Source organism: Cydia strobilella, chromosome 24 (assembly GCF_947568885.1).
Source record: "Cydia strobilella chromosome 24, ilCydStro3.1, whole genome shotgun sequence".
NCBI classification, from domain to species: Eukaryota; Metazoa; Arthropoda; class Insecta; order Lepidoptera; family Tortricidae; genus Cydia; species Cydia strobilella.
In genome coordinates, this window is record NC_086064.1 from 8114162 (window position 1) to 8126250 (window position 12089).

At 38.5% G+C, this 12089-nt stretch overlaps 1 protein-coding gene across 2 annotated transcripts in view; it reads left to right on the top strand.

The window, feature by feature from the left end:
- The window catches only part of LOC134751972 (AT-rich interactive domain-containing protein 5B-like), a 120810-nt gene that overhangs the window by 15016 nt on the left and 93705 nt on the right, over nucleotides 1-12089 (top strand). The window contains exons 2-3 of one of the 2 annotated variants that reach the window (XM_063687494.1): nucleotides 4663-4804; nucleotides 9444-9494. In XM_063687494.1, coding sequence (XP_063543564.1) covers nucleotides 4663-4804; nucleotides 9444-9494 — 193 coding nt within the window. The remainder of the gene's footprint in view (nucleotides 1-4662; nucleotides 4805-9443; nucleotides 9495-12089) is intronic. The other variant, XM_063687496.1, reaches the window with a different exon arrangement.

Genomic DNA, 12089 nt, shown 5'->3' on the forward strand with positions numbered 1-12089 from the left:
TCTCTAATAAATAGCAACCCTATTCTCCAATTCTGGGGTACGTCAATATCTGTGCCATTCTCAACCAAAAGTGTACTTGTTGTCGGTTGTCAATAAGGTGCTATTTCCATGTAGCTTCAATTAGAAATCAACCTTATCGACTAGCGACAATGTGGTACCTTTTGGTTGAAAACGTCACATCTTATAAAACTGTACGTATTCATTATTTTAGACTACCAGTTTGACACTGACATATGTGCCGTTCCACGGGAAAAGATACCTTATGGCGGCTGGCGCTTACGTCGCATAGCACCGCAATAATATTGGAGCGGCGTAAATTACTATCTACACATCTCGCTTGCACTAATATGCGAGTACGAGCGAGATGCATAAAAAGTAAGTTAAGCACACGCTAGCGAACATGTCAGTGTTAGGTCAATGTCAAACTCGTGGTAAGCGTACAGGAATGAGTTTTCCGTCAGTGTGCGCTGCCCCTGAGCCATACTTACCCGTTCACACGGTAAAATCTGCTGATTATCAGCATAGCTCCGTTTCGTTCCCCCGTACTCTGATCAACGGGGAATATAATATTTAGAGCCGCTGCCTTAAGGGTCCCCGGTAAGCTCGGTTCTCCATACAAACGTAGTTCCGCTCTCATTTTAAAACGACTAGCTAGATTGCTCTGAAACTTTGTACTTACAATAGGATAAGGTATATCTATGTCTGTAATTAGTTTATGTAGCTTCAGATACCATAGTTAAAAAAATACAGCGTATTTAAGTTTTTCATACAGAACTTGTTTTTGCTCTATTTCGTTTGCTTTATAAACTGGAGTCGGGAGCTATATAAACTAATTACAGGCCTAGATCTAGGTTCTATATACCTATATATATCTATATACCTCATGTCATTGTATCTCTTGAATCACTCTATCTATTTAAAAAAACCGCGTCAAAATCCGTTGCGTAGTTTTAAAGATCTAAGCATACATACATAGGGACAGACAGACTGCAGGAAGATACTTTGTTTTATACTATGTAGTTTTTTTTTTATGATATAGGAGGCAAGCAAGCAGACGGATCACCTGATGGTAAGCGATAGCGCCGCCCATGGACACCCACAACACCAGAGGGGTTGTGAGTGCGTTGCCGGCCTTTAAGATGGGAGTACGCTCTTTTCTTGAAGGTTTGAAGGTCATATCGGTCCGGAAATACCGCAGGATAAATAGTGAAGGAGTTTAAAGCCACCCTATTGACTGGAGTATGTACCGCTGTCTCGCTCTCGCCGGGGGCTGTTTCAATTTTATACTTATTGATTCAAAGGTCGCGGTACCGTCGGCAGCACAGCTGATTGTTTGCTTAAAATAATTATCCCTTTAAATATGAGTAAATGTGACGTTTTAGATCAAAAGGTACCACATTGTCGCTTACCATATGGACGAAAAGGGATTGTATCTATACGAATAACCTGTCAGAGCGTCCTTATGGTAAGCGACAATGTGGTACCTTTTGATTGAAAACAACACAAATTATTATTAAAAACATTGCACCGTGCGAAGTGCTTGGTGGGGGGGTGGGGGTAAGTAAAGTGATCGCAGCGCATACGGTGGTAAAAACAGTTGAAATTTTCACAGATGATGTATTTCTGTGGCCGCTATAACAACAAATAAGTACTAAAAAGTACGGAACCCTCGGTGGGCGAGTCCGACTCGCACTAACGGTTTTTATTAATCGTCAACGGCGGATCGTTCAGATAATTGAGATCCCACTGTATATATTTTTTTCCATTATATAACAATTCAAGTCTTGGAGACCCTTTACACCTCTAAGGATAATTTGATGATCGTTTTTTATTATATATATATATTTTATCTCTGACACCTAGAGACTTTTACATCTCTAAACAATTTTAGTACTTGTCTGTTGTTTGTATATTTTTTATTCTATTATTTTTTTGTGTAATTCGACATTTAGAGACTGGATACATCTCTAACAAAGTATTTAATATTTCATTGATTCCATATTTAATTTTATTGCTTGTCAAAAATTTACATGTAAAAGTGCCCCCCCTGTGGCCTATTTGCTGAATAAATGTTTGATGTTTTATTCAATTTTCGGAAATATTTCAAAATTACGGACAATGACAATGTTCAAACTTGTTCGGACTGTGATGCTAACTCCACCTTGGCTTGCGGGGTAAATATTTAATTCAGGGACCTATTTCTAGGTCTTTGGTTCATTTGAATTTGATTTGAATCAAACATCAAACATTTATTCAGCAAATAGGTCACAGGGGGACTTTTACAAGCAATAAAATTAACCAAAAATTACAAAAAAAACAATTACAAATATGGAATCAATGGAATGACTTACCTAACGTATATTATTTTATACAAATAATATATTGACAGAGCCTGCGACCTCGTTTGCGTGGAATGATGATGATGATGATTTGTGGCATTTTCTATGAAAAGGGACCTTATTGTCGATGGCGCTTACGCCGCACAGCGTCGCGCGGCATTGTATTTATACCGGAGCATCGTTAATAATCGCGTAAGCGCCATGGACAATAAGGTCCCTTTTTAAACTGAAATAAATGTCATATACGAAGGAAAAAATGACCCAAAGCCTCCAGTGTCCAGAGCTGGAATCGAACCAGCGTACCCCGTTTACCGGACAGGTGCCTGAACCGCTCGGCTATCCGGTCACGGTGGCATGGGTCGAAATTTCCAAGTATATGACAATTCCCGAAGGCTTGTGGCGCCCCCTGCTGTGGCTGGAGGCTTTGGTCATTTTTGCCTTCTTATATGACATTTTTTTCAGTTTATAGTTTAAATAGTAGTGTGTCTACTTGAAAAACCACAAATTAAAATATTTTCATAGAAAATAATTTAATTTGTTCTTGGAGGTCCCTTTTTATAGAAAATACCACATTTAACACTATACATGCCTATATCGAGAATTTTAAAGGGCATGTGGCCTAAACGTTGTATTACGTTGTTTTTCATACGATACACGTGCGAATAGGTAATTAGCTAATTTTCTATTTTACGCACTTGTATTGTAACGTACTATTTACGTTCGACGGAGCCGGAAAGCGGCAACTTCGTTTAGCGCATCGTGCCGAAAGTTGACACCTCACGCTTGGAGAACAGTAAAATATTTTCATATTGACATTTGATCCTCAAAACACCTGATCAACTGATACCATTCATAACAATTGCCAACCCTATAGTGATTATATTGTACACAATAACATTTTATCAAATAAAAAAAACCCGGCCAAGTGCGAGTCGGACTCGCGCACCGAGGGTTCCGTACTTTTTAGTATTTGTTGTTATAGCGGCAACTGAAATACATCATCTGTGAAAATTTCAACTGTCTAGCTATCACAGTTCCTGAGATATAGCCGGAAGACAGACAGACAGACGGACAGCGGAGTTTTAGTAATAGGGTCCCGTTTTTACCCTTTGGGTACGGAACCCTAAAAAACTACAACAAAATAAATTCGGCCTTCCTTAATAACAAAACCTGAGGCCATATTGTTTTGCCGACGCTACTGTCGGAGTTAGCCAATATCAGCTCGAATATTTTCCGACGAATATAAGTAATAACTGGATAGGCGTCACTTTAATATAAGTAATAACTGGATAAGCGTCACTTTGAATAAGTAATAACTGGATAGGCGTCACTTTAATATGAGTAATAACTGGATAGGCGTCACTTTAATATGAGTAATAACTGGATAGGCGTCACTTTAATATAAGTAATAACTGGATAAGCGTCACTTTAATATAAGTAATAACTGGATAAGCGTCACTTTAATATAAGTAATAACTGGATAGGCGTCACTTTAATATAAGTAATAACTGGATAGGCGTCACTTTAATATAAGTAATAACTGGATAGGCGTCACTTTTAACCCGCAATTGCCACGGCGCTTAATTTATTCGTAAGTATACCATCTAATTATATCAGTCGAAAAAAAAACACCAAGAGCTTATAAAAAAATGTAACTTCCAATACAATAGAAATCTTCTTTATTGCACAACCTCAAAAAACATTTACAGAGAGACACACAAAATATGGAGGTAACAACAGGCGGTCTTATCGCCAAAGAGCGATCTCTTCCAGACAACCTTAATTAACTCTTGCCAAAGAGGATATAATAAGATAGAGCGGTACTGTCATAGTAAATTTTGTAACCACTGTAAATTCACTGCCATCTATCGACACACTTTAAAACTAAAAACGAAGATTTATAAAAATACGTTAAAATGTATTTGAATATGGATATATGATTTTTTTATTTGCATTAATTATTTTTATATGATATTGACCCATGTTCTTTCACTGGTATGCGTTAAAATTATAAATAACAAACGAAACCGTCAACGCCCTCTATACGAGAGTAGGCCAAAACTAGTGGTGCCATCTGATCGAGAATCAAATTTTCGTGATTTTCGAGTCACGTTTTTTCCTTAGACTGTATCCATCTATTACGGAGTTATATCTATCTTTGCTCATGCTGATTGCCGATATACCGGAACGGCCAAGGTATTTACAAATATCTTAACACGACTCTATTGTCAGGGCGTTAGAGTGCGTGTTCAGATATTTTTGAGCACCTCGGCCGCTCCGATATATCTGATGGCGACTGTATATATATATTTTTTGTCAACAGCTGGTCGGTGCTCCATGCGGCCAGCACGGGCAGTACACCTTCTACAAAGCTCTAAGGATCACAGGGGAGAGGGAACGGATCATCGCCATAGGGGACTTCTTCTTCGTCAGGATCTGGCAGGACTCCGAACTGGTTTCAATAGGTAACCACTACGTAATATAATGGGTCCTATACAAAATGGCCCAGGGAAATGGCGATGCGATGACTGAGAGCACGCACTATGGAATTGGCCACGTGTAGTGTACTGCCATCGCAGGCTCACTACCTTTTGGCTACTCTACACTGGCCTAGCGTAGGCCAGTGTAAGGGACGCAGCTATGCGGTGGAATGAGATAGCAATATCACTTGCTCCCTCTAACGCATAAATGCGTCCCTTGGATTGGACTACGCTGGGCCATCGTGTAGGGGAGCCCTTTGATGTGCGGATGAAAAACCGACACCGTGGCCATCCCATCGCCATCCCACCGGGCCATAGGCCATCCGACACCAGCGGGTTTAGCACGGTAGCATGTTTATCGCCTGTCACCATGCCTGTCACGTTGTAACAAGTAGGTAAGTGTGGAAGTGACAGGCATAGTGACAGGTGATAAAAATGCAACCATGCTGACACCGCAGTACCCTCTCTACACGGTGGCCCATCTTAGTGGGCCAGTACGACGCAGACGCAGTACATAATGTACAGGTTGTCAGGATTTAGCAAAACTTGGACCTGCTCTACAGAGCATTTATTTACACACGGCGTCGGTGTATTCCCGTTTGTCCCCGTCGGGCACAGATGCGAATAGGCGCTTCATATAAATCATTCCCATTTGTCCCCACCTCATATATGGCAGCGGTCACGTGGGGCGGGGACAAATGGGAATACACCACGTGGTTTGGCTCAGCCTTTTCAGTATTATTTTTTTGTTCTTTACCTCCTCATCATGGGTAATTAGAATTAAATTTTACTTATGTTGAATATATGTGACGTTCCACGGAAAAAGGTACCTTATGCCGGTTGGCGCTTACGCTTACGCTTAACGCCGCTCCAATATTATTGCGGTGCTATGCGACGTAAGCGCCAGCCGCCATAAGGTACCTTTTCCTGTGGAACGTCACAAATTTTCAAGAAAATGACGCTAAACTTAAAACGGAATAATACTGAGATAATGGTAAATATTTCAAGTAAATTAACACTGGTGTGATAACATTTGGCAAAAAGCCTTTAAGCGCAGATATACAGAGCGTAAGGCTTAATCTATTAATAGGACAAGTGCCTTCAAAAAGGACATTGGGCAGCAGTCACTTGTCAGTAGAGTACAGACACTAAACAGAGAGATTTATACTGTCCTTTTCATAGGCTGGCTTTCCACTGAGGCGATGTGCGGAGATGAGAGGAAACTTGCGTAATCAGCGGAGCGGAGAAGAGATGTGAATTACAACTAATGCTATTATTTGTTGATTCCCTCGCGTCTCCTCTCATCTCCTCAGTGGAAAGGCAGCTTTATCCTAGTATCATGAGTATCATGACCCCAAAAAGAAGGATGAGTATTTATTCTGACAAAATTAGTTGCCTGTTTTTGTCCTAAAAATAGGTTACTAAGCCTTACCAAACTGTATGTTGTGCAGTTTTTAAATATTTTGCTGAAACTAAAATCTTACTGACAGATCAATGTTAAATGTTTCTTGAAAAGGTATTTTAAGGCAGAATTTATTAATATTATAAAATATACCTTAATATACCTTCTCATGTTTTTTAATGATGTTTGCATGTCAAAATGGGGTAATCGACACCAACATCTAATTTTAATAATTGTCATTAAACAATTACATTTAGCACTTTTTCCTATGAATTCATGTCATGGTGAAATATTTGAGCTTTGAGCTTCTGTCATAACTGTCAACTTAAATGTGCAATAGGAATGTTGACATGAATCGCGAATATATAAAATGTTTTTACCACTTTTACCATAGCAGGGAATATTAGAATGTTGAAAATCATATTTTGTAAGTGTAAATATGCGTAATAAATTAATTAAAAGTATTTAAAATAATGCCCAGCATCACGTGACTGCAAACGCAAATCGGAGCGCGTGACGTCACGGTGTGAGAAAAGAGAGACAAGTTGTCAAACCTGCCCGCGCAGCATGGTTTCCCCTATCACTAAGTCCATCACTTTCGCACTCACATACTTGTTAGAACGTGACAGGCATGGTGATAAGCGTACCGTGCTACGACTCCTGGTCCTCTGGCACCGACAGTCGTTTGTTTATCACATCGTTACGTCACCCAGATCACGGGAGAGCTTGGAGCGTTTTTGCGCGAAATTTAAACGCTAAACTAATTAGATTTTTTATAAAAAAAATTTTTTGCAACAATTACGTATCTATCTATAAATGAAAACAGTTCTAAAAAATTGTCAACATCCCTATTCATATCACTTCACTGATGCATCAAATACTAACCTAATATTTGTCGCATATTCCATTTTGTCTCTCATGTCAATATCCATGTTTTTCACTGTAACATTATTGTTCATATTCATTTCTCTGAGCATTCCCAATACGTTTGAATACATTATACATGTGACGTTTTACGGGAAAAGGTACCTTATGGCGGATGGCGCTTACGTCGCATAGCACCGCAAATATATTGGAGTGGTGTTAATAATAGAGTAAGCGCCAACCGGCATAAGGTATCTTTACTCGTGAGACGTCACACATAAAAATAATATTTTTTAATACAGTTGCTCAAAAAGTGCTACTTTTCGTGGCTGTTTAGCGTGCGGAAAGTTGGTTTTCGCTTTTTACTTTTCCAATTTTTTTAACTTTTTACTTGTTCCAATTCATGACTACTTATTGATGAGTGTTTACCTATATAGGTATATTAGTTTCCCTTAAACGTCGTAATCAACATAAAAACCTACTGTTAATGTAAGAATACGAAAAATATGCATATTTCATATTTTATTACTTACCTCTTCATCATTATAAGTATTAACACGTTTATTTTTTAATGATGAAAAACCGTTCTTAATAAGCTGTCTGAATGGAACGGAACGCCTGTCAAAGAAGAGGCGTATTTTCTTACTGCAAGAATGTTTTAAGTCTCCAAAGGCAACATTAGATATTGTTTTTATACATATACGATACACAAATAATCGTAAATAAAGATATTGAGGTAATAATAGTACAATGTTTTAATATTTACAATTGATTCTGTCTTATAGAACATGCATTTGAAAAAAAAACTTTCATTGAAGTGGGTTCAATAATAATAACAAAATCTATTCTAGTCGAATAAACGCTAAAAGAAAAACACCTCTTTATAATGTCAATGTCAATGATGTCACAGCACTAATAATATAAAAGTTCCGAATTCCATTCCTTGTTGCTTTTCTTATTTTTTCGCAACTGTATTAAAAAACGTCGTTCGATACACGTGCGGAAATGTCATTCTTCACTCGTCCCGTGAACTCATATCTCGGTACTCGTGAGGTAATGTCATACTTTCCGCACTAGCATCGAAATGTACTATTATTCTTAAATTTTATTCGTATTTAAAGATACGAATTACAAAGTGCCTCAGTAATCAAATTCCTTAACATTAATGTAAATCAAGATATCTCATTGTCAATGGTCAGAGAAATGTAATTGACTTTAAAAGGGACCTTAAATCAGCAAGAAACCCTCTAGCCACCCAGTAGGCCTTTTAAAAGGCATTGTATTTTAAATATTTGTGCCATTTTCAATTAAAAGGGTACTTATTGTCGCTTGTCAGTGAGGCGCTATTTCCATATAGCTTCAATTAGAAATCAACCTTATCGACAACCAACAATGTGGTACCTTTTGGTTGAAAACGTCACATTTTTACAGATGATATAAGTTTGCTCGTGCTATTTGGTTTTGATTTGTGGCGGCTAGAGGTTAAAGGTCCCTTTTTGTTTGCAAAAATAACCTATATGTGACGCCTCACGGGTAAAGATACCTTATGCCGGTTGGCGCTTACGCTATTGTTAACGCCGCTCCAATATATTTGCGGTGCTATGCGACTATGCGACGTAAGCGCCAGCCGCCATATGGTACCTTTTCCCGTGGAACGTCACACATTGCTGTTTAACGGGCAAGTCACACAGAGTAAGAAAGTAAAGGTATGTTTCTGTTATTAAGAATAAGAATAAGAATGATTTATTGCAGTACTGTGTACATTTGTAGATGGTATTGCAAAATATAACATGGAAAGAACTCGAAAATTTTAACTTTCCTGCCGGTAACTTGAAAATGGAATCTTTTTCATTAATTGTGAAACTTTCTAGAATTATTATTGAAATTTTCTAAGTAATTAACTAGAATTTTTTTGAAATTTGCACTTACCTATATGAGTTACAATAACTACCTATATGAGCTACGACAAAACTGTGATTCTGATTTCATAAAACGCCGATTCCTTTGAAAATTCGTTTGCGTCATAGCGACCGAAACGTGTATCTCTATCTCTATCACTGCCATATTCGTGCGATAGAGAGAGAACGGCAAACGATTGTCATCTTGGTGCGACACACACACATTCACAACACAACAGCGAACGGTGAATGGAACACGATCAGTGAGTGTGTTTACAAAATCGGCTTGACATGAAGTCACACTTTTGTGTTAGCGACCGTATTTTTTTTTTGAAACACGCTTCTATTTTTAAACATTCTATAGTTAATATAGTTACTTTTTTGGGATCTCTGTGTGTCTTGCCCTATAGTTGTAAGTTCATAAGTCCAACTGCTACTAAACACGTGAAATGTCCAACAGATAAAAAATACCCCGAATGGCTGCCTCCACTACATGACCAACTAATCATAGGTACTGCATATTCAAAACATAAATGGGGCATTCTCTATGAAAAGGGACCTTATTGTCGATGGCGCTTACGCTGCACAGCGTCGCGCGGCATTGTATTTATATCGGAGCATCGTTAATAATGGCGTAAGCGCCATCGACAATAAGGTCCCTTTTTATAGAAAATACCACAAATATCCGATTGTCGATACATTGAGACACAGTGAAAAAGTATATGTATAAAGTATGGCTCAGTTTCATTGGTCGATACTTCTCTCTCTCTTCTCCTGACCGATTTCGGCCACAGCGACTGCATTATTAGAGGGAACTGAACTGCCGTGTGCGTGCGTGCGTGTGCGTGCGTGTGTCGTGTGCGTGTGCGTGCGATACTTATAGGGTAAACTCGCATTATTTGGTGACACGCCTAATTCAGTGATACAAGTTTTGAAGCATGACACCGAGGAAAGCTAGTGAATTAAGGCCTTTTAAATGGGACCTCACGGCAAAGCCGCCGAAGCCGTGTCACCAAATAATGCGAATTTACCCTACTTACTTGGTAGGCGCGATGACCCAAAATGAGTCTTGGCCTCCAACACAAGAGTGACAAGAGCACGCCGACGATTAGAACTTAAAAAGGCATGCGTTTTGGAGATCTCCCGCATCCCGCATGCGGGGCCCTATCGACCAATGAAATTAAATTAAATGAAAATCTTTATTTTTAGGCCCATAGATAAATACATTAAAACTAGCATACATATTATTATAAAATATATCCTAAAACTAAAAACACACAATTACGAAAACAGTTCCCTGACTGCGCGCTATGGCATGTGTTTTGGAAATCTTCTGCACCCCGCATGCGGGGCCCTATCGACCAATAAAATTAAATGAAATAAAAATCTTTATTTTCAGGCAACTATTGGCCAAAAGATACCTTAAAACTAGCATACGTATTATTAAAACTAAAAACACACAATTATGAAAACAGTTCCCTGACTGCGCGTCATGGCATGCGTTTTGGAAATGTCCCGCACGCGGGCCCCGTCGACCAATGAAACTGAGCCAGTGACGTATCACGCTAAGCACTGGCATGCGTGTCATGTACCAATCTCGTACCTTTGGACGTGGTATTTAAAAAAAAACCCGCCTTAAGTTTTAAATAGCTATTAGCTGTTTTCGAAAGTTCCAAAGGTTAACTTTTTCACTGGACGCTCATACATTGATTTATTACTGGTGTGTTTTATAAAACCTTATATGCATGCTTTTGGTATACAACTCATCACAAAAATGTGGCTTTCCATTACAGAAGGGTCCATATGGAAATTAATAGAAATTCTGATAGAAACGTCCTTATTCCAGATTAAGCATAAGGACCCTTCTCTGATGGAAAGCCACAAATGTTTAATAACTGTCACAATAACTTTAATTTAATATGAAGAAAGAACGTTTAGTACAAGGAATTGCGTAAAATGATCCGCCACTCGCCTGTTGCTATCTCTATCGCACGCGCATAATTGCTGTACCGCTCGCACAGGTCATTGACCGCCGTCATCATCGGACAGGAATACATTCGCGTGCGATAGAGATAGGAACAGGCGGGTCGATGTATGAAAATGTTCGTGGAAAGCGTCCTTCCTTTAATTTATGTAAACCAAAGAGAATTAAGTAGACATAGAGTGCTCACTCCATACATCAGTTTTGTTACCAAAAAAACTATTATTTTCGTGGTCGACGTCTAGCGTCAAGTAGCGGAATCAGTACTGCTACTTGACACTAGATGTCACATGTGTCGCGAGCGACTGACGAAAAGTGTATTGCTCAACAATTTATAACTAATATTATAAGCAGAAGTTGAAAATAGAGTTCCGGTTACTCTAGTTATAATATTAGCTGAAAATCGTTGAGCATTAGACTCCGTTTGCCGCGACATCTATTATCGAGTAGCAGTACTGATAGTTCCGCTACTTGACGCTAGATGTTGACTACGAAAATAATAGTATTTTTGGTAACAAAACCGATGTGTGGAGTGAGCACTATGTCTTCTTAATTCTCTTTGCTTTAGCTTAGGGTAAATATATATTAATACACCGTGTGTGTATAAAATTCAAGAAAAGATACAAATGTTACGTTTTTGAGTAAAAGGTACCACATTGTCGCTTACGATAAGGATGAATTTTGCTAGTATTTTTATACGAATAACCTGTCAGAGCGTCCTTATGGCAAGCGACGGTACCTTTTGCTTGAAAACGACACAAATGTAGTGTTATTAAAAATTATTATAACCTAATTTAAATACGGATCGAAGCGACATCTATTAGCCTGCCTGGTAGAATAGTAATTGTCAAAAGCTATACAAGTATACATGTAGTTATACAATATTGGGCTAAATGGGGCATTTTCTATGAAAAGGGACCTTATTGTCGATGGCGCTTACGCCGCACAGCGTCGCGCGGCATTGTATTTATTTTATTTTTTATTTATTTAATACAATTCTGGTTAAACGGCATTACAGCAAACACCAATGCGCCGAGAAACTTAACCTAACAGAAAATTTCATTTCCAGAAAAATATAGTACAAAAGTAGGTACAAGATACAAAATACACAGGAAGAAACAGAAA